General features: G+C 34.9%; 1 protein-coding gene across 1 annotated transcript in view; it reads left to right on the top strand.

Annotated features, from left to right (window-relative positions):
* NARF (nuclear prelamin A recognition factor) overlaps nucleotides 1–24,092 on the top strand; it is a 94,297-nt gene that overhangs the window by 24,613 nt on the left and 45,592 nt on the right. Inside the window, exons 2-5 of the mRNA XM_074225217.1 lie at nucleotides 6,647–6,848; nucleotides 6,934–7,051; nucleotides 8,018–8,098; nucleotides 9,115–9,258. Coding sequence (XP_074081318.1) covers nucleotides 7,025–7,051; nucleotides 8,018–8,098; nucleotides 9,115–9,258 — 252 coding nt within the window. The 5' untranslated portion in view covers nucleotides 6,647–6,848; nucleotides 6,934–7,024. The remainder of the gene's footprint in view (nucleotides 1–6,646; nucleotides 6,849–6,933; nucleotides 7,052–8,017; nucleotides 8,099–9,114; nucleotides 9,259–24,092) is intronic.

The raw sequence follows: 24,092 nt of genomic DNA, 5'->3' as shown, positions 1-24,092 counted from the left end.
AGCAATTTCTCTGATGGTCTTATGATAAAGAATCCTATCCGTCCCAAAGACAGAATTGAAGATGTTTGAATATAGATGAAAAATACTTTTTCCCCCCCTCTCTTTATTTATTTTTCTTGAATACACAGCTAGGTAATTATTAAGTATCTGAGGTCAAATTTGAACTCATGTCCTTCTGACTCCACAGCTAATACTCTATCCACTGTGTCACCTATCTGCTCCTATATTTACTTTTACAACATGATTATTGTAGTAATATTTTTCATAGCTATACATTTTTAATCTACACCAAGTAACTTTTTTTCTCATGGTGGGGAACGGGGTGGGAGAATGGGAGAATTTGGAACTCAAGGTTTTGGAATTAAATGTTGAAACTTGCTTTTGCATGTAGCTAGGGGAAAACATTTAAAAATTAAAAATAAAATAAATTTTAAAAAAAGAATTTCCTAAAGTACTTTACAAAGCTCTGTTATGATACTAGATTGTCATTTAGAACCATGACTTTACTGTGCAATCATTCAGTGAACAATGAGTATTGTTTTTTAATATATATATGAGTAAACTTTATCTTTAAGAAACTTTCCTTAATTTTAAAAGATGAATCTTGTCTTTAAGAACAGTTACAAATTTGAATGTAAAAATATCACCTTAAAAAAACAAAGAATATCCTGCTTGTTTCCCTAGAATCCATTAAGATAGCACCTCTGGCTTGGAAGGGGGAGGATTTCCATGTTTTGTGAAGATCTTTTAGCATAATTGAGGAGGCACAATGGTCCTGATTGAAGAGGAGCATTTTCTTGAATTAATGAAATTATTGATGACTTTTCTGCAGTTAATAGACATGACTAGAGTCTGAAGAGGTGACTCCTTGATGGACAAGTACCAGAAATCCTACCTAATAAAAAATCTGCCTTCTGATTGTGGAAATATCTAACTTTGTTCCCCCAAACCTCTGAGAGTTCATTTCCACTGAGTTTCCTTTCATGCCTGATTGATTGCAGACCTAGATGGACAATGAAGTACATTAACCTCATTCTATTTGCCTTTTATTAAAGCCAGACTCCAAGCAGTTTATAATGCTCTTGACCCAGTATCATGTACAGAAATATTTATTTTTTTGTGTGTCAAAATTGTAATCAGCAGGTACCTGTCAATTGGGGCATGACTAATGGCAAATGAATGTAATGGAATATTATTGTACTGTAATAAATGTTGAAAAGGATGGTTTCAGAGAAACCTGGGAAGGCTTCTATGAACTAATACAGAGTGAAGTGAACAGAAACTGGAAAATATTTTATACAACATTTCAAAAACAATTTTGAAAGACAAGAATTATGATCAATGATCAATTATGATGCCAGAATACAGTGATCAACCCTGATTACGGAAGAATGATGCTACTTACCCTTTGATAGAGAGGGTAGAATAAGACATTTTTGGTCATGGACAGTTGCTCAGGGACCTATCCTGAGCCTTCGCCTGGATACATACCTTTCCCTGGTCTTCGGACACAGGGACCCTCCTTTGGGGAAGGAGGGCAATAACTGGACAGAGCACCCGGTTGCAGTCTAACAAGCAGGTCTTTATTGCTTACATTGCAGTGAAAAAATGGCTCTCCTCTTCCCCAGTCCCATCCCTTTTATAGTTCTCAGCTCCTCCCCCGAGCTCCTCCCCTGTTCCTCCCTCATGCCCGGAGCCACTCCTGTTATTGGGGCATTCCCAGCACCCATGTGGGCGGGTTCACACCCCCAGGCGTCTCCTAGCCCATAGGTGGCCAAGGTCCAGAGCTGGGTCCATGACAAACAGTATGGAAAATTATTTTGCTTGACTGCATATTTGTTCCAAAGATTTTGTTTTTGTTTTTTAGAGGGATGGTATATAGAAGGGAAAGAAAATAATTTAAAAGTTTAATTTTTAGAAGTGATATTGTATTGTGGACGACATTCTCCATTCTGCTTTGAATATTTGTGATCTCCATTTCCTAAGCCCTGTTGGACTTAGAAGGCTTAGTATGTATAATATCACCCATGTGCAACAAGATAGTCATTCCTTGGGGATCGCCTCTGTGGCATATACTTTAGAGAAAGCCTGGAGCCATTCTTCCAACACTGTCCTTGTTCACCCACCACCAAAATGCATTTAAGCAAAAATCCAATGGGCCAGCCTTCTTCTCTTCTGGACTCCCTGTTGCTACTCTCTTTCTTTTCTGGACTTACATGGTCTGGTCCATGCTGCTAGACCAATGTGGTCTCAGCTCCATGCTGCTGGATCTATGTTGCGAAGCTACTTTTCTTTTCCCTTTTCCTTTCTAACTTAACTACTCCTTTCCCACCTTGTAATCACCTATATGGTCCCAGCTCCATGTGGCTCATCTATGTTGATTTAAGCTTCTTTTCCTAACTTAACTTTAGCCTTTTTTAAACCAGCTTCTGCTAATTAATCTATCCCTTTAGAAATTCACTATCTTGCTGCTTTTCCAAAGAATGTAACTTGTGAACTTTTTATAGTAACTTATAAATTGTTTGAGCAACCTGTGAAGCCTTTTTTACCCTCCTGACTCAGAGTTAGTGAGTTTTTCACCCCAAACAAAACCAATCTTTAAGCACCTTTCCTGAACCCCATTTCCTCCTGTCTTCCATACCAAGCTATCAGAGAGGCTATTTTAAAATTTTCATTTCTTTAGTATACTATTTGTTAATGTTACATGTAAAAACAAATTTTAAAGTTCATTTTTAAAACTCAGTATTCATAATTTTCTCTCTTCCTCTGTCTCCACCCCCCCCCCCCCATGAGAAGGCAAGTAATTGACAGAGGTCATAAATGTACCCATGCAAAATCTTTTCATAATAGTCATGTTGTGAAAAAACACACAGAAAGCTCAAGAATAAAGTACAAAAAAGTATGCTTCAATATATATTCTGAAAACTCTTAGTTCTTTCTCTGAGGATGGATAGCATTCTTCCTCATAAGTCCTTCAGAGTTGTCTTGGGTCATTGTATTTCTGAGAAATGCTAAGTCACTCTCAGGGTGATCATCCTACAATATCCTATTAGTACATTTCATTTTGTAACAGTTCATATAAGTCCAGGTTTTCTGAAAGCATTCTACTTATGTCTTATAGCAGAATAGCATAATAAGAGGTTATTTTAATACAATGTGATTTTTTTATTTGGTTTTTGCAAGACAGTGGGGTAAGTGACTTGCCCAAGATCACACAACTAGTAAATATTAAGTGTCTGAGGTCAAATTTGAACTCAGGTCCTCCTGACTCCAGGGTCTGTGTTCTATCCACTATACCACCTAGCTGCTCAGTAATGTAACTTCAGATGAGTTTTATTTAATGGGCCACCTTCTGCATTGGTGTGGTAGCTTTGGTTCGTTTGGAAAGGTTGTTGTACTGTATTTGGTATATGATATGTGTTCTCTAAAACTGTAAACCTTAAAAATAAAGGGCTAAAATAAAATGACAAAAAAGTATAAGTTACACATGAAGTTTTATTCTCTGGGATTTACCATTAACCTACAGGTAGAAACTATTATGATAATGACCACCCCTTGAAGATCAGGATACAGCAACAAAAGAAGAATAAAATATGTATCACAAGGATAGACAAATCCTTAAAGTTCCCTGGAGGCTATCCTATTATTTTATACACATCCCATCAAGCCAATCATCCTTCTACAAAACTATCTTGTCTCAGGGAGGTCACAAGACAGGACAAATCCTTCCAAGGAAGACACATTCCATTCCTCACAATAGCTAAGAAAATCAATCTTTGACCAGAAATATAGTTGCAAAAAACTTATTTTATATATATATATATATATATATATATATATATATATATATATATATAGTGTGTATAGGAATAACTAAAGTACAGGATAACATGGGATCATAAAATGTTAGACTTTCAAGATTAAAGAGCATTAAGGATGGTGAGAAGCCTTGATTTATCAGTTTTATTTTCTAGACTTAATCATAATAAAGAAATTGATAATACTAAAATTTTCAAAATATTTATATAAATTTTTATTATTTCTCTTTCCCACCTGCCTTCCCCAATGAACAATTTTTTAAAATCCTCTTAGTAAAAATGTGTAGTTCAATAAAAAAAATTCCCATACTGAACATATCCAAAAGTCCATGTTTCATTCTGGATTTTAACTCTTATGTTTCTGATAGGAAGTGGACAGCATGAATCTACTTTAGTAGTATTAGCATTAATCAGTATTCTAAAGTCTTTCAAATTTATTTTTCTTGGGGCAACTAAATGGTGCAGTGGATAGAGCACCAGCCCTGGAGTCAGGAGGACCTGAGGTCAAATCAGACCTCAGACAATAATTGCCTAGCTGCAAGTCACTCTTAACCCCATTTGCCTTAAATAAATTTTTTTTAAAAAAGAAAATTACTTGGGGATAAAAAAAGATAAAATTATTTTTCTCTATGCCATTGTATAATTATTTTAGTTTTGCATACTTACTTTTGCATTAGATCATAGGTTTTCCCAAGTTTTCTTTTGAAAATGCCCATTTTATAATTCTAGTAATATTCCATTACATTCACATACTTCAGTTTGTATATTATTCAGTCCTTTTGACTCTTCATGCCTTCATTTGGGGTTTTCTTGGTAAAGAAATGAGATTGATTTGCCATTTCCTTCTCCAGCTCTTTTTCAGATGAGATACTGAAGCAAACAGATTTAAGTGACTTGTCCAGGACTACACAACTAGCAATTAGTAATCTCCGGCCATATTTGAATTCACTAAGTCTTCCAAACTTTAGACCTAGCATTCTACCCACTAAGCTGTCTCATCGGTTTCTTTAGCCATTCCCTAGTAGACACTCCTTTAGTAAAGTTTTTGTCAAGTGCTTTACATATTTAACATTCTCTGGCCCAACTTTCTGAGGATCATGTTTTTTACATTCCTCCTCTTTCTCCTCTAAAGGAGCCCTCCTAGCACTCCAGCTCCAATTAATTGGAACTATGATTAGTTTTTACAAAGCAATATTTATTTACTTCGTGGTATATAACAAGATTAGATATACAAACATTTTCTCTCCCAACACCTTGGAAACATAATCCACTCTATGTCACCTAGGACTCTGAAGGGGAATTCAACTCAGAGTTTAATTCCCTTATGTAATTTCCTTTTAGAACCAACAAGTTCAAATCCAAAACTACCAGGATTATCATCCTGCATCATTGTTCTTTAAGTCTTCAAGTCCGGGCTGAAAGCAACTGCTTTTCTGTAATCTAGACTCTAAAATCTCCATGAATTGAGCTCCGAGATTATCGAATTTCATTCCCTACAGCTTTCAAGGACAAAGAAAAGGAAAACAGACCAAAATCCTAAAACAGATTCTGGGGTCCACTAAGAGAGAGGCAGGGTAACCAGTTTCACACTCTACAGCAAGGTGGCACTGCTGCTCTTTAGCAAGACCCGGCCTGAGTGTACGTGACACCTGTCAGGTTTACTAGGAATATTTTTCGAGCTGGAAGAATAGAAACAAATGTATTTTAAAAAAATGAAATACTGAAAACAGTCATTTTAGAGAACTGTTACATTTTTGTGCGAAGATTTTTGGTTTTCTAATGAAGATGATGATATTTAAGGAAAATGAATTTTTAAGTCTATTTTTCATTTCATTTCATTTCTGTCATTTATTGTGATTTAAAAGGAGTACACTACAAAGTACTAAATCCACCCCCTACATCTTAATCATTGATTTGCCCTCTTGTTGTTTTGTCCTAGCCTAATACGCAACTACGTGCTCCTTACGTGACCCAACAATAATGCCCGTCTCCCCTCCTCCTCACGCCCCTCCCAGTCACCCAGATACATCTGGCTAAGAAAACGAGTATTTTGAAATGGAATCTTAATTTCCCTCTTTTCAGCGAGATTTTGAAGGAATTGACCGTAATGAGAGAGAAAGAATAATTTGTAAATTATAATGATACAAGGCTTAAAAGGACTGGTTTCCTATAAAAAATTGGGATAGAGAAAATGTTAGAGGAATGAAAAAAATTGAATAGTTTCTAAGAACCACAATTAAAGAACTGCTTCGACATTTGTCAAACTTAATCCTATGACAAGATGTCTCTATTTTCATTATTCTGAACTAAGAACCAAACCTTTCCGAGATCCTCTCTTATCTAGAGTTGCCTCATTTTTAAAACCATCCATTAAAGACCCAGCCCATTCTTCCTTTCCTGGAGAGATTAAGCTGTAAACCGAGAGGACTGGTGGACTAGATAATCTCAAAAACCCCTCTCTAAGCCCCCCCCCCCCCCAATTCCTCATTTTAAGGATTTGGGTTTGGGTTCCTCTTGTGCTAGGTTTAAATTTTTGCAACAGCAAAAATAAAAAAATAATAATTCTCCAATTTCCTGCAATTCATGATTTCCTTCTAGGGTCAAAGTTTGCTGGTTTTCTAATAAGAATTAAATTAAAATGTCACAACTCCTGAAGTTATTTTAAAAAAAGAAATTACCCTCTCCTGGTTTAATCTTTTATATTTGGATGGAGAAATGTATATTTTTAACATTATTCACCTGTAGCACTAGGGTGGAGGTGAAGAGTATCTGTATCTAAGAATTGTTGAAATTTAATAACCACTAACAACTTTAATCTCATACCACAGCTGAAGGACATAGGACTGAAAGAGCTACCTCTTGGAAACTTGGATTGGTTCTTGTTTTTCTACGCCTCCCATTCTCTGAATGCTCATTGGCTACCAAAAAGTGCCAATCAAGGAGGAGCCTACGGAAGAAAGGGGAGCTGGGCAATGCTAACAAAGGGCAAGCAGGAACTGAAATTCATCTGAGTGGGATTGCAGAACTGAGGTGAAATACGTTCTTTGAAAGCCATCATTTGTGAGAGCGGAGAAACACACTTCCTGAATGCGTCTGTTCTCTTCATTCTTCCTAGTCACTCCGTACCGAAGCACACACAGAGACCAGCCTCTGAACCGACCTTTCCGGTATTTGTACTAAAACAACAGTTAAAAACAGCTCTCCAAATGAAGTGTGAAAATTGCACAAAGAAGGTGAGTATTTCAGTTATTTCTATTTGACTTGTCAGTATTCTAGAGCCTGCGATGTGATGGATATGCTTGTTTATAAAGGTGTCCATTTTTCATAAGCACACTGCACAGCCGCAGAAGGAAGGATAGATGAGATGACTTGGATAGTGGGTTGTTGAGAAACTTTAGTATTTGTTTTGTGCCTTTGAACTTTAAACGGTTTCAATCAAAAGATCTAGGAATTAAATAGCAGGTAATAAAAGAATAAGTCTTTTCGTCAAAATAGATTTATGACGGCTAAACCAAGGATCTGTTCCCAATATAACCTATTAATTTGAAAGATGTGTTTTTTCCAGCATGATTTTTTCTCTTTTTATGACTTATTTGTATTTATCTTTATATTTATTCTATATATTCTTATATAGGGTACTACATGTCATACTCATTAGAGTGAAAGCTCATTGCAAATCGGAATTTTTCATTCTTTTAATTTGTGATTCTAAATAAATGCTTGTTGATTGATTGTTTGACTTTTTTTTAGTAGGAGGCAGACAGGATATTAAGTACTATAAACAAATTGCATTGAATTTAATTACTTTGGTACCTGCAAATAAATTGTTGCTGTTGAATTTTTTTAAATTACTTTTCATATCATTTGGAGTTAATTTTACGTCATTTTGGAATTACTAATAGTCTTTGCAGACTTTATTAATTCATTTGTTTGGTCTTTAAGACTTAGAGGGTTGCTGTGAGACTTAAATGAGAATGTATAAACATACATACATACATATTTGCAGATCTTAAAGTGCTGTGTAGCTGTCAATTATTATAATTTCCTGTGAATCAAAAATATTTGTTAGAGCTGCCATAGATCAAATATCAAATTTACCCCCCAAATAATTAAAAGATTAAAAGAGTTTTTAGCTTTCTGATAGAAATCCGTGTGATGGCACTGATGCTGACAATTATTTCTCTTTTCTCCTTTTAAAGGAATGTATTAAAAAAACAAATATTGATGACCAACAAAGTATATCACTTGAAACACCAAACTTTAATAGAGAGCATGAAGAGGTGAGTGTACTTTAAAACTTTTTGTTGGTCCCAAAACTAATGCTTTTCTCCCTGTGGGGAATCTATATTAGATGCAACAAAAGTAATCTCTTTCAAGAAGATTTAAATAAAAATTTTAAGAGTTGAAGAAATAGCTTTCATAAGTGACTTTTTTTAATGTTCAAGATAACTTTTTCAAAGGTTTTCAAAAAAATATGATATTTAAAATAAAAGACCTAAAGCAATTAGCTCTACCATAATCACAGATTAGGAGCTACTGAAGTATTTCTGATAAGGAACTCCCATTTCTAAAGTCCTCTTTTGTATTATTTGAGCCTTGGGTTTGATGTTTCTATCTGGGAAGTTTCTTCAGTGGTAAAATGTAGGGATTGAACTAGTTATCCTCTCCAGTTCAAAAATTCTTTGAAAAAAGTTTATTTTTCTTACCCTGACTTTGATAATGTTTCCTTCTCTAATTTAGCTATTAGCTTTGTTCTTTGTGAAGCATTTCTCTATTATTAATTTCTAAATAAAGGAAATAGAAATACGGAGAAGGCAAATTTGAACTTTAGCACTAGGGAGCTAATTGTGTGTCAAAACCCTTATCAGAATTCTACATAATAATTTTAATTGTGTATTAAGAAAATATTCCAGAATTTCTGATAATAAATGAATTGCTTGATGAAGTAACCTTAAATTGTCAGTCATCACATTAAAATAATTCTTACAAGCTTTCATATAGAGACAGATGTCAGAAAACCTGAGTTTAAGTTCTGTTTCTTTGGAAACTTGGGAAAGTTATTTTACCTCTCTGGGACAATTTCCTCATCTAGAAAATTAGGATAATGCATCTAACTACCTACATTACAAAGATGTCATAAATTATAAAGGTGGGAGCTATTCATTTGTGTTTTAGTAATGTAGCAATTCCCATATGTTGATTTTACAATGTTAATTCTTGAAGAAATTAAATTAAAAGTGATTTTCTTTTAAAAGGCAAGTTATTTCAGTTGTAATTTATCTCTTTACTTTTGCAGAAAAGTGAGTTCCATAAACTGGCTGATGCTAAAATATTTCTCAGTGATTGCCTGGCCTCTGACAGTTGTATGACAGTGGAGGAAGGAATAAAAGTTTTCCAGCAGAATCAGAAGGAGTTTTTTCGTATACTGAACCTTAATAAGGTAGTATGTCTTCAAAGCTTCTGGTGCAGATCAAATAGAATAGTCCAAAGTATACTACACTACATACCTCATACATCTAAAGACCATCTGATTAAAAAGGTTCCTTATCATATGGGGAATTATATGGAATCAATAGCATCTTTGAGGCTATAACCCTTGTAGTAAAGGGAGAAAAGAGACTTGAAGTTAAGATTTTCTCTAAGAAATATAAACATTTTCAGGAAGCTTTTTTTCTTTTCATTAATAAATTTGAGTAAAGAATTTTGGCATTCTACAATTCTATTTATATCTATTTTTGCTAGATTAGCTCAGGGAAAACCTATCTTATTTTGGTGCTTAATTTAAGTTACCTAGTTGAAAGCTGAATTTGGTCTTGTACTAATCTATGATAAGTAGAATTCTTCAGCTTCAAAAGCCTCTTATCTGTGTCCTTAGAAATAAAACCACTAAAAAATACCTCACTTCTTTCTTGAAACTTTTCCAAAAATAGCTAGAAGTGAGGTGGTAATTTCCTCCTGACTCCCATTTTATCTGAATATAAAGCTTACCCAATATGAAAATATCAATATCAATAGAAAACTCAAAATAAAACCTCCCTCATTAAGTTTATTCATTTATTGAAAGAATAGGTGAGTATCTGCATAGTTTGCCATTCTAATGTGAAATATACATCTATATATTTATAATTTACGTATATATTATTAACTTTTAAACTAAATTCAGGACTCATCACTTTCAGTATGCCTTGCTTTCTCTACCTGCCCTATATTGTATTAACACATAAGGAGTTCTTGAAATCAAAATGAGATAAATATGTATAGCAACTTTCAAATGTTAAAGTACTATATATATATATATATATACATATATATACACACACACGATGGCTATTATTATTCCTGTTATTATTATATGTCAGTTCTCATTTGTGTCCTCTCCAGCATGATGTTTTATACTACTGATTACCTTTTTCTTGCTATTTTCCTTTGGCTCTTCACAAATTATACTTTTCTGGTTTCCCTATCTTTGTTACTTCTCATTTTCTATCTCCCAAACTTCATTTTCTTCTTATTTCACCCCCCTCCCCCTGTTCTTCTCACTGGCTTCTTATCTCACTAATTCTGTCTCATAGCTTTAATTATTCATCCTATGCTCATGTCACACACATCTGTAGCTCCATCTCTGATCATTCATGAGAGATCTAGTTCAAATCCTCAACATCTACAGTCAGTTAAAAAAGGATATATTTACCAAGTGTTTACTGTGTATCAGACACTGCTAAGCCCTAAGGAAACAAAGACAAAAACAGTTCCTAGCCTCAAAGAACTCACATTCCAAGGAAAAGCATGTAAATAACTAACTACATAGAAGATATATATTGGAAGGTAGTGTAAGAGGAAAAGATGGGGGGAGGGGAAAGTGAAAAAGATATCCTATAGAAATGAAATTTGAGCTGAATATTGATGGAAGTCAGGAAAACTGGCAGAAGAGAGGAGGGAAAGCATTTTAGGCATGTTGGAAAGCAATGGCAGAGTGATAGAATATGGAATATGTGGAGGAGAGTTAGAATGTAAAATTAGAAAGGTAAGAAAGGGTCAAGTTATAAAAAAAGCTTTACTTGTGAAATGCAGTACTTACTATTTGATCCTTGGGGTCAAAGGGAACCACTGGTGTTTGTCAAATATGGAGAGTTTGTGGTCAAACCTCTACTTTAAGGTAGTGATTTTTGGAGCCAGACTTAAAACACAGTGATCAATTTGAAGGTTATTCTAATAGTTCAATAAGAGGTGATGAAAGCCTGAACTAGGGTGGTAGCAATGTTAGTGGAGAAAAGATGATGTGTATAAGAGACGTTGTGTAGGAGGAAAATAAGATTTGTCAATAGATTGGAAATATGGAGTGACTTAGAATGCAAGTTTGGATTTCTGGAAAGTTGTTAATAACTTGAGAAGAGCAGAATGCCTTTGGGAAAAGATAATGGGAAAAAATATGGGTATATTTTGCATTGTCATTTTCGACTTCTTATCCAATTAGTTGCCAAGTCCTTTCTTTTCTTCTTTTATGAGATCTCTTGTTTATTGTTTCCTCTATTTTGAAACTGCTGCCACCCTTTTGCAAACACTACTCACTTCATACCTGGATTCAATAACTTGTTGGTTCATCTCCCTTTTGAACTACTTTTTCCATTTGACCCAAATTGGTTTTTAACATGTTATTTTCTTTGGTAGTGTTTTATTTCTCTTTCACTAAGCTGCTGACTTGTTTTCAAGATTTTCCTGCATTGCTCTCATTTCTCTATCCAATTCTTCCTCTACCTCTCTTACTTGCTTTTCAAAGTCTTTTTTTGAGCTCTTCCATAGCCTGTGACCAATTCCTATTTTTTTTTTGGAGGCTTTGAATATAGGAGCTTTGACTTTTGTCTTCTGAGTGTATATAACTTTGATTCTCCAGGGGACCAAAGTAATCTTTTTTTTAAATTAATTTTTATTTAAGATATTGAGTTTTACAATTCCCCTCCATCTTACTTCCCTCCCCCACCCCCACCCCATGGAAAGCAATCTGTCAGTCTTTACTTTTTCTCAGCCTATGACCCAATTATAATGCACTTCCAAAACTTTTGGGGGGGTTTTGGTATTGCCCCCCTTCCCCCCCCCCAGGAATTCTCCAGTGTCTTGTGAGAGACTCTAAGTGATTTCCTGAGCTGTGCTCTGGTCTGTGGATGACCACAAGAACTTCCCTCTGCCCTGGAGTTGTGAAGAGGATCTCTGCTCCTTTTTTGTAATAAGGGGGCCCAGACTGGATATGCATGTGAGCACAGGCGTGGAGTCTTGCCCCAGGGATTGCTGAGAGACCTCTGCAGTCTCTTCCTACCCCTTTACTATCTGTGGGCTGCATGCTCTGGGAGCATCTGCTGGTGGTTCTGCAGGTTCCCCAGGATGGAGCTGCCCTGAGGGCTCCTTGCTGCAGAGTTCTGTTGCTGACCTTCCAGCTATCTCTGGCAATCTCTTAGTCAAGATGTCTGGGAACTGCTCCAGTTGCCAGGGACCTCAATGCCCCCAGGGACTAAGGCACCTTACCAGGCTGTTCCTGAAAGACTGGAGCTTGTTTGCTCATGCTCAGCCATGGGCTTAGGTTGTGCCATGGCTCCTTCCAACCCCAGTGCTGGTGTAATAGACCTTTCCCATGGATCCACCAAGTTATCTTGAGCTGGAAAATCGCTTTGCTCATTCTCTCTGTGGGTTCTGCCCCTCTAGAATTTGGTTAGAGTCACAATTTATGGAATCTGGAGTATTTTGAGGAAGAGTTTCTGGGAACTCCTGCCTCTATGCTGCCATCTTGACTCCACCAACCCTCCCTGCCACATAACATTTCTTAACGCTTAAACATTTTCATGGGCTATCCTTCATGCCTGTGAAACTCTCTCCTTCATCTTCACCTCATAGGTTCTTTGGCTTCTCTCAAGACACATCTAAATCTGACCTTCTGCAAAAAACTATTTTCAGTCTTCCTTAATCTTAGTACCTCATTTCTGAGACTATCCCCAATTTATCCTTTTTACATCTTATTTATACATATTTCTTTAAAGGTTATATTTTCTATTAATTTGTGCTTTTTGAGGTCAGGGCACTTATTTTATTTTTGTCCTTCTTTGAATCCCCAGCACTTAGTAGCATTTAATAAATACTAGTTGACTGTCTTACTACAAGATAACTAGTTCAAGACCTATAAAAGGTGAAGTTGGTGATGCAGGGGTGTAGGTTGATGGACAGCCTGGGATTGGATGTGTGTAGGTTGAGGGAGAGCCTGGGGCTAGATGTGTAACTCTGAAAATAATAAGATCCCTAAGTAAGATAATTGTAGAGGAAAAAAGAAGAGAATGTGTTTTCATTTATGAGAAATTCTCCAAGGTCTCTGGGGAAGAAAGGAGAAATTAGGGAAATGTTGAAGAGCCAGCTTTCTCTATGCTTCCAAAATCTCATTTTTTCTACGTATCTCTTCTAAAAAATCTCTAGAATTACATATTTCTCTCTTGAAAGTAGCCTGATATCATGTGTTTCCCCCATTTCCCATCCAATAAACTTCATGAGGACCAGAAGGAATTGTGTTCTTAGCAGTGCTCTCTTCCCATCCTTACCTTGTTCTATCTAAAACACTCAGCCATCCCCAAATGGTTAAAAAGAGAAACTTCTGTGTCCTCCTTATGGTATTAGTCCTTAAAGCACAGATCTGAGCATGTTACCACTCCCTTCCTTCTCCCCCTCCCCCTTTCCCTTCCATACTCTAAACTCCAGGAGTTCCCTGTGCCTTCCAGGATCAAATTCAAAATCCTGTGTTTGGCATTCAAAACCTTTTATAACTTAGTCCCTCCCTACCTTTCTAGTTTTTTGAAACCCTACTTGCCTCCACATATCCTTCATAGAATCAGGTCAAATTGAGGAGACCATGTAGAGGCCCAGGTAGAAAAACTCTGAGAGATATAAAGAGAAAGGAAGAAGCTTACACACCAACAGCAGCAGTGTGGTTTAGACCCAAATGCAAAGGAGGACCTCTTTTTTTATATTTATGTTTTATAATTTTTATATTTATATTATATTTATATTTTTATATTTATTGTTTTCCAATTATATACAATAGTAGTTTCTACCAATCATCTACAAGGTTTTGAATTGTGCAATTTTCCCCCTCCCTCTACCCTCCCCCCAACAGAAGATAATCTGATGGTCTTTACATTGTTTCCATGATATTCATAGATCCATATTGAATGTATTGAGAAAAAAAATATATCCTTAAGGAAAAAAAGGAAATATTAGGGATAGCAAAATTATGTACTATTAACTTAAGACAACATTTTAAAAATTGAAGGTAATAATCTTTGGTCTTTGTTCAAACTTCATAGTTCTTTCTCTGGATACTGATGGCATTTTCCATCACAGATGCCCCAAACTTGTCCCTGATTATTGTACTGATGGAGTGAATATCAAGGTTGATCATCACCCCTTGTTGTTGTTAAGGTGTACAATTTTCTTATGGTTCTGCTCATCTTGTTCAGCATCAATTCATGCAAGTCTTTCCAGGCTTCTATGAAATCTAATCCCTCCTGGTTTCTGATGGAACAGTAGTGTTCCACACATACATATACCACAGTTTGTTCAGCTATTTCCCAATTGATGGGCATCCCCTATTTCTAATTCTTTGCCATTATAAACAGAGCTGCCATGAATATTTTTGTATAAGTGCTGTTTTTACCCTTTTTCATGATCTCTTCAGGGTATAGACCCAGTTAGTGGTATTGTTGGATCAAAGGGTATGCACATTTTTATTGCTCTTTGAGCATAATTCCAAATTGCTCTCCAGAAAGGTTGGATTAGTTCACAACTCCACCAGTAATGCATCAGTATCCCAGATTTCCCATATCCCTTCCAACACTGATCCTTTCTGGTCATATTGGCCAATCTGAGAGGTATGAGGTGGTACCTCAGAGATGCTTTAATTTGAATTTCTCTAATCAGTAATGATTTAGAGCAATTTTTCACATGACTATAGATAGCTTTCCTTTCCTCAGCTGAAAATTGCCTTTTCATATCTTTTGACCATTTGTCAATTGGGGAATGGCTTTTTTTTTTAATTTGACTCAGTTCTCTTTTTTCTTTTCGAAATGAGTCCTTTGTCAGAAACACTAGTTGTAAAAATTGTTTCTGGAGGACTTCTTTTCTAGCATCTATAGCATCTATAAAGGAATAACAAAGGCAGGAATCCTAGACTGAAAGGGAAACTACAGTTCTATCACTGAACCAATAGAGCTGATAGGAACCTAGTCCAGCAGCAATTTATTATGTTTAGGTTTTTGCAAGGCAAATGGGGTTAAAGTGGCTTGCCCAAGGCCATACAGCTAGGTTATTATTAAGTGTCTGAGACCGAATTTGAACCCAGGTAGTCCTGACTTCAGGGCCAGTGCTTTATCCTCTGTGCCACCTAGCCGCCCCAGCAATTTATTCTTGTACAGACTCAAATCCCCATCAAGATCTCACAGAGCTCAGAAAGTCCACCAATGAGACTTTGCCCTGCACAGGTTCATTTAGAGAGCATTGCAAACTGGGAAATCCTCTGCCTTCCCAAGCAAATTTCCTGTCTGTCCTGAAGAATAATACAATACTCAAAATGCCAAAGAAGAAAACTAAGATCTCCTATTCAGAAGTACAATAGATCCCAACCATAACATCAAGCCCAAAGTCAGAAATGCAGTTTTAAAAAAGGACAAAGAAAAAAGAATACCAGCAATGATAAATTCTTTTGGTAACAGGGATGCTGAAGACACAAATACAGAAGATGACAGTGATTCTGACATATTGGCAAGAGGGCAGCTAGTGGCACAGTGAATAGAGCACCAGCCCTAGATTCAGGAGGACCTGAGTTCAAATTTGTCCTCAGACACCTAATATTTACCAAGCTCTGTGACCTTGGGCAAGTCACTTAACTAACCCCATTGCCTTGCAAAAATAAAAAAAATGAAATAAAATAAAAATATCTGCAATCAATGCCCCAGGGAAAAAGACAGCTTGGACATAAGCTCAAACATAGGGATAAGATAAAAAGATGAGTTTAAAAATGTTTTTAATAAACATAACATCCATATCTATACAAAAAACAGTCAAAAAGGAAATGTTAACTATATTACTGGAGGAAATAGATAGTAAAATTATATTAGTGGGGAGCTTCAACTTTCCCCTCTGAGAACTAGAAAAATTTAATAAAAAATAAACATGAAATAGGGAGAAATAGAATTTTAGAAAAATATATATATGAGAGACCTATAAAGAAAATTTATTGGGAGAAAGAAAGAATATGCCTTGTTTTTTTCAGTGGTACACGGCACCTACACAAAAATTGACCATGGATTAGAGCATAAAAATCTTACATCCAGATACAGAAAAGCAGTTTTTCAGATTATTACACAATAAAAATTACATTCAATAAAGGACTGTGAAAACATAGATTTAAAATTAATTGGAAACTAAATAATCCTAAAGAATGAATGTGTCAAAGAACAGATCACAGAAACAGTTTCATTCAAGAGAATTATGAGATAAAATATTAAGGTTTATGGGATGGAGCCAAAGCAGTAGTTTGGGAAAATTTTATATATCTAAATACTTACATAAATAAAATAGAGAAAGATCAGATCAGTAAATTGGGCTTGCAACTAAAAAAAATAGTAAAAGAACAAATTTTAAAATCTTCAATTTAACTCCAAATTGGAAATCCTTCAAATCAAAGGAGAAATTAATAAGATCGAAAGAAGGAAAATCATTGATTAATAATTAAAAGAGCTAGCTGATTTTTATGAAAAACTCAATAATATAGATAAACTATTGGTTAATTTTATTTTTAAAAAAATACCTGTATCAGAAAGGAAGAAAGTGAATGACCACCAATGAAGAGGAAACTAGCACAATTATTAGGAGCTATTTTGATCAATTGTATGCCAATAAATAATCTAAAGTGAAATGAATGATCACTTACAAAGCTATAACTTGCTCAAATTAACAGAGGAGGAAATAGAATACTAACCTTATTTTAGAAAAAGAAATTAAATGCGTCATCAGTGAGCTCTCTAAGAAAAAAATCCCAAGACCAGATGGATTGGATTCACAAGCAAATTGAACCAAATATTGTTCATTAAATCATCACTATTATTCCATATTGTACCAGAAATGTTAATTATAGCAATGAGTAAATAAAATTTAAGGAAATAGAGAAATGAGAAAGCAAAACCATCACTTTGATGATATACTTGGTGAATTCTAGAGAATCAACTAAAAAAATGTAGTTGAAATAAGCACTTAAGCAAAATTGTCAGGATGTTAAATAAATTCACATAAATCATCAGCATTTCAATATATTAACAACGAAATTCAGCAAAGAGAGATATTCTATTTAAACTGCTTCAGAGTTAACCTGCCAAGACAAACCCAAGAGCTATATAAACACAATTGCAAAGTGCTTTTCATACAAATAAAGTTAAGATCTGAACAATTGGAAAAATATTAATTGCTCATGGGTAGACTGAACCAATGTAATAAAAATGACAGTTCTACCTAAGATAATTTTCTTATTCAATGCCCTACCAATCAAACTACTAAAATTATTTTATAGAGCTAGAAAAAATAATGACAAAATTCATCCAGAATAACTCAAGAATATCAAAGGAATTATGTTTTTTAAATGTAGAGAAAGATTGCTTCACTTTTCCAGATCTCTAACTCTATTACAAAATAATAATCATCAAAACAGTCTAGTGCCAGCTAAGAAAGAGAAGGTTGTGCAACAGTGTAATAGATTGGGTACACAATATATATATATATATAGTGGATAATGACCACAGTAATCTAGTGCTTGATAAACACAAATATCCCAGGTTTGGGGACAGAAGTTCACTATTTGGCAGAAGTTGCTAGGAAAACTGGAAAACTCACTATTTGACACACTGCTTGAAAACCTGTTTTGATAGAAATTGGATATTGACCAAATACCAAATACCATACCAAATACCAAAATAAAACTCAAAATGGCTAAGAGATTTAAACATGGAATTATTTACTTGTCAGATCTAAAGATAAGAATTTATTACCAAACAAGGAATAGAGTATTACTGTATGTAAAATGTATAATTTTGATTACATTAATTTAAAAACTTTTTTTGCACAAATAAATCCATTATAACTAAGATTAGAAGGAAGGCAGAAAAATAGAAAAAAAATTTTCAGTGTTTCTCTGTTAAGGGCCTTATTTCTCTAATATATAGAGAATTAAGTCAAATTTATAAAAATACCAGTCATTCTCAGTTGATAAATGGGCAAAGTTTATGAAGAATCAGTTTTCAGAAGAAGAAATCAAAGCTATCAATAGTCAGGAAAAAATGTTTTAAATCACTATTGACTAGAGATATGCAAATTAAAACAGCTTTGGGGTACTAATGGCACCTATCAGTTTGGCTAATATGACATAAAAGGAAAATGACAAATGTTGGCATGTGAAAAAAAATTGGAATAATTCAGCTTTTATGGAAAGCAATTTGGAATTATGCCCAAAGGACTATACAAGCAAAAAGAATTAGGTCTATACCCCAAAAAGATAAAAGGAAAAGGATCTAAAGGTACAAAAATATTTATTGTATTGCTTTTTATATAGCATAGAATTGGAAATTAAGGTGACATGCAGGGGGCAGCTAGGTGGAATAGTGGATAGAGCACCAACCCTGGAGTCAGGTGAACATGATTTCAAATTTGGTCTCACATTCTTGATTAATTACTTAACTCTGTGACCTTGAGCAAGTCATTTAACCCTATTGCCCTGCAAACTGCCCCCCCCAAAAAAAGAAAAATAATGAGCAGGATGCTTTCAGAAAAACCTGGAATGAATTATATGAACTTGTAAAATCAAGTGAACAGAACCAGTAAAACATTGTACACAGTAACAACATTGTACAATGATCAATTGTGAATGATTTAGCCATTCTCAGCAGTACAAAGATCCAAGACAGTTCTGAAGCCCTAAGATGAAAATTCTCAGGAATATCACAGCCCAAAATCTATACTTTTCAGGTCAGAGAAAAAATATTGTAAGTAGCTATATTGAAAATATGAAGGAGTCACAGTCAATATCACAAACAGTTTAGCAACTACTAATATAAAGGAGCAGACATTTTAGAATATGATATTTCAGGGGCGGCTAGGTGGTGCAGTGGATAGAATACTGGCCCTGGAGTCAGGAGTACCTGAGTTCAAATCTGGCCTCAGACACTTAATAATTGCCTATCTGTGTGACCTTGGGCAAGTTACTTTAACCCCGTTGCCTTACAAAACCCAAATATATATATATATATTTTTTTCAGAAGGCAAAAGCTGTGAGCCTACAGCCAAAAAATAACTTAAACTGACAAAAAATGCTAGATGAAAAAATGGATCTTTAATGAAATAGAGGCCTTCATGGCATCCCTGATGAAAAACAAGACCTGTGGAGAAACTTTGAAGTTCAAAATACAGGAGTAAAGAGAAAAATAAAAAAGTAAACATGAGTGAAAAATGATAGATGACTAAACCAGGAAAAATAGCTTATGTTCAATTTTGGGGATGAGATAAAAATATCCCCTCTGAATCCTAACCACAGGGATTTTAGAGGGAATCTAATTAGACAAGTTCTGGGGGAGTATCTATATGTCTCTTGATCTTAGGAAAAGAATGAAAAGAGAGAAGGAATACTTGGGGTTGGGGGCGGGGGAGATAGGGAAAAGAAGGTTAAGGAAAATTAGCCTACATAATCAGGTTGCACAAGTAAAAAGCTTTCCAAACAAAAAGGAAACAATTGGGGAGAGCAACTGACACACAGTTCTTACTGTCATTCTGCAAAATTGGAAACATAAATACAAAATAAAAGGAGAAAAGGGAATTTGGGAGAGAATAAATTAAGAGAGGGGTTAGTGTTAGAGGGGGGAAAAAAACCTTTAAGTTGTACAGAAATATTTAGCTCTTTTTGATATGGCAAAGAATGAGAATCTGAAGGAGTGTTCGTAATTTGGGGAATGGGGGTGGCTAGGTGGCTCAGTGGATAGAGCACCGGCCCTGAAGTCAGGAGTACCTGAGTGCAAATCCAGCCTCAGACACTTAATAATTACCTAGCTGTGTGGCCTTGGGCAAGCCACTTAACTCCATTGCCTTGCAAAAAAAAAAAACCCTTAAAAATATAATTTGGGGAATGTATGAACAAGTTATGTTATATGAGTGTACTGGAATACTATTATATCGAATTCTTAACAAACTTCTCAGAATACAGAATGAGAAAAAAAAATTTTAGACATAGCCAATGCAGAAATCATTTTGATTTACTTGTTTGTAATAAGATATTTTTTTTCTGAGTTTATAAACACAGAAGTGGAACATTTATGGTTGATGATAAGATCAGCACTATGACTGAGGCACAGTGAGGTAGCTGAGGTAAAGTAGAAATGCATGGAAAATGAACAAGTGGGATTATCATTAAGTATATTGAATTACCATCATATTAGGTTAGATGCTGTATCAAAGAGATTGTAAGTTAGGTACTGAACTCATTGATGAAAATTTGAATTTATTTATCCTTTGGGTTGATAGCAAACACCAGAACTTTTGACCTTGAAGGGTGATCTGCTTAGTTTTTAATTAATTGATAGAGACTCTAAGCCCATGATATTTGTCAATATGATGTTATTGTTTATTTGCAAAGAATCATGGATTTATTGAAAGTCCAAGACAGTCTGAAATTTGTACAAAGAATGACAATTATCTATTGTTGAAGCTATTAAAGAAATGAAAATTTAAAAGGCCATATACAAATCCTTCATAGTTATAAACTCAAAAACAATTTTCTGTTTCATGGATTAGAATTTTTCTTCTTTCTTAAATTAAGGATCTAATTCAGCAGTAATTTTAGGTTTTACAGGAAATCTTGGATAGTAAAAGAAACAAGTACAAACTTGGACCTCAGGTTTTGCTATGTGTTGTAGATTTTTAAAATGATATTAGTTATTAGGTGCATCATTCTTATGCCCCTTTTCGAGTATCTTTAATTTCTTTCATTAACAAAATTTGTGTATACTATTTTGATATTTTGTTATATATATCATCTGTCTTCCTAATATAAGTAACCTCAATGATGGATGTTGACACTTGACAAGGGAACATTTCATGACTCTAGCAAGTTTGAACTCTATTTCTGAGCTTATAACTATGAAGGATTTGTATATGGTCTTTTTTTTTTGTTTTCATTACTTTAATAGCCTCAACAAACATTCATTACAAATACATGGTCATATATTCAGGTATTTGGTATGTATAAATTTTAGAGTAAGATAATTTATTAAATAGAATTTTTAATGCAGTTAAGCAAATTAAGAATATAAATGTTTAAATGGATTTTTAATGTTTTAGTATAGAAACAAATTAGAAAGAAGGAAGTGCAGCTAGTTGGTGCAGAAGATAGAGCACTGGCCCTGGAGTCAGGAGTACCTGAGTTCAAATCCTGCCTCAGACACATAATAATTACCTAACTGTGTGGCCTTGGGTAAGCCAATTAACTCCATTGCCTTGCAAAAAAAAACCCCTTAAAATTATAAAGAAGGTGTAATATGATTCCAAATATACCCTTTCCTTAAAGACTTTTACTTTAAAATTTAATTAAATAAATAATTATTGAATTAAATCAAATGTTCTATGAAGTAATTTAGAAATGGTGAGATATAAGAATGGATTTCCTTTGAAGATGAAGAAAGTAAAGATGGGAAAGAAAAGAAAAATATTTCTGATTTAACTTCATACTTATATTGAGTGTTTTTAATATCTTTTTCCATGTAAAATAAAAATAAATAGATAAAAAGCAGAGAGTTTTATACAATGCTTAATAGAAATATTGTTCTAACCCTTGCAAATATAATGAAGTCAAATCTCTCTAGATGTTATAGCATAATTTTTTTCACAACAATTCTTTAAAAAAAAAATCAGCCTCTGTAGTTTGCTTTTTATCAGCCATGAATGAATCTTCAGAGGGCTTTCATGAGCATAGAAGTATGCTTGAGTATCCTCCAGTACTTCCAGTACTAAGACCAAACTTTGTAACCCATTTTTAACTTTGGTTTTAGAAATTTAACACTCCTGTTAAACTGATTTATAGACAGAATTGTTAAGCTTAAAAAGTAATAACTTATGATTTCTTCTAAGTAGTTATTGAAAACTTGAATGTTTTATTCTTAGTTATGGTTGTCTTGCACAAGTCAAATCTTTACAAAGTCAAACCCCTTTTCCTACACAGTGTCATTCCATCCCATCTCCTTCAACAGATTACTCCCTCTGTCATCCCCATTCTTCCACTTTTCTTCAATCTCTCCCTGTCTCCTGGGAGACATTTTAAACATAACTTTGACTCCCTAATCCTTAAAGAACTCTCACTTTATCCTTCTATCCCTGCTGCTTGTATCATTCTTTATCTCATCTGCCCTTTGTAGCTAAACTCAAGGAGGCCATCCACCTCCTTTCTCCTCACTCACTTTTGCAGCCCTTACAGTCTAGTTTCTAACCTTATGATTCAACTGAAACTGTTCTCTTAAAAGATACCTGTGCTCTCTTAATTGCCAAACCATAAAGGCCTTTTCTCTCTCCCCATCTGGTTGTCCTCTCTGAGGTGCTTGATGCTCCTTTCTCTATGTTTTTGGAACACCACTCTCTCCTTCTTACTCCCCTTGGTCTAGTCCTTATCCAGTTCTGTACCCCACAAATGTTCTGTCTGGAGACCTTTACTAGACTCCTTCACTTGATGTCTGCTCCTATGAATTTAATCACTATCTTTATGCTAATGATTCTCCATTGTCCCCAGACCCATCCACTGACCTCCAGTCTTGCATTTCCAATTGCCTTTCAGATATAATAATACTGACAGCTAACATTTAGATATCTCTTACTGTATACTAGTCACTGTCCTAAGTTTGTCATAATGATTATTTCCTTTGAACCTCACAGCAATCTTGAGAGATTGGGAAACTGTAGTATAACAGTACTTAAGTGACTTGGTCAGGATCACACAATAAGTATTGAGGCCAGATCTGAGCTCCTGACTCCAGACCCAGCACAAAACCCCTTGTTGCAGCAGCTATACCCCTATTGGATGTTCAGTAGCCATGGTAACATGTCACAGATGAACTCATTATTTTTCCCATACACTTTCCCTGCTCCAGACTTACCACCCCCCTTCCCCAGGTCCTGGATCCCAGTGATCCATGACTTAACTAACTGTAGCCTTCATTGTTCAATCTGTAGGCTTGTCAATTTCCCTTTGCAACAGCTCTCAAATATTCCCCCCTTCTTTCCTCTGACACTGCCACCACCCTGGTGCATCAACCATGTCATCCCCTTCTACTCAGTGAACTCCCGTGATTCCCTTTCTGCTCCAGAATAAAAAATTCTGTTTGCCATTCAAATACCTTCATAACTTGTCCCTCTTTCCCTTTCCTCCAACCTTTCCAGGATTTTATACCTTATTCTCTACCACATGCCCTTCAATCCAGTGACACTGTCCTCCTTTCTGTTGCAGGAACAAGACATTCCATCTTGACTCCAGGTCTATTTCCCATTCTGCAATGGTCTTCCTCATCTCTCTTTCCTGACTAGCTTCTAGTCATAGTTAAACTCTCACTTTTTATAGGAAGCCTTTTTCAACCTCTTTTAATTCTAGTACATTTTTTTCTATTAATCATTTCTCCTTTATTCTCTTATGTATGTAATTATTTGTTGTTTCCCCCATTAGATTATGAACTCCTTGAGAGGCAGTCTTTTGCCTTTTTTTCTTTTTAATCTTAGCACAATGCCTAATTAAACATATAGTGAGTAGAAGGTGAAGTCTTCTAAAAGATAAGTGGCTGTGAAAAGTTTAGGGGAACTTTTGGGGAAAAGTACAGCTACTGAAGTAAGCATGGTAGAGAAGTAATCAAGGAAGAATAAGAAGGTCATGCTGAATTAGGGTCCAATTGAAATTGGGTAATATTTATAGTATCTGTGGGGTCTTTTTATTATTAACTATTACTTCAAAATCTCTTCTACAGTCCCCATATGTTTAAACTATATGAGGAGTGCCGTTCAACTCTGTTTCCTAGTTAGTAAACTCAGTGTTTGATTTTTATTAATTGACTAATAAAACATTTTTACTTTATCTGCTCTGATTTATCTAGCTGGTTGAAGGAGAATTATAATTGTGAAGATATAATAACTAAAATATAAATGTTATTTTAAGTCTTGTAAAGCATTTTCCAGATA

The sequence above is a fragment of the Macrotis lagotis genome, chromosome 2 (genome assembly GCF_037893015.1).
Source record: "Macrotis lagotis isolate mMagLag1 chromosome 2, bilby.v1.9.chrom.fasta, whole genome shotgun sequence".
Taxonomy (NCBI): domain Eukaryota; kingdom Metazoa; phylum Chordata; class Mammalia; order Peramelemorphia; family Peramelidae; genus Macrotis; species Macrotis lagotis.
The sequence above is the reverse complement of the archived record's forward strand: the minus strand, read 5'-3'. Positions and strand labels throughout refer to the sequence as shown.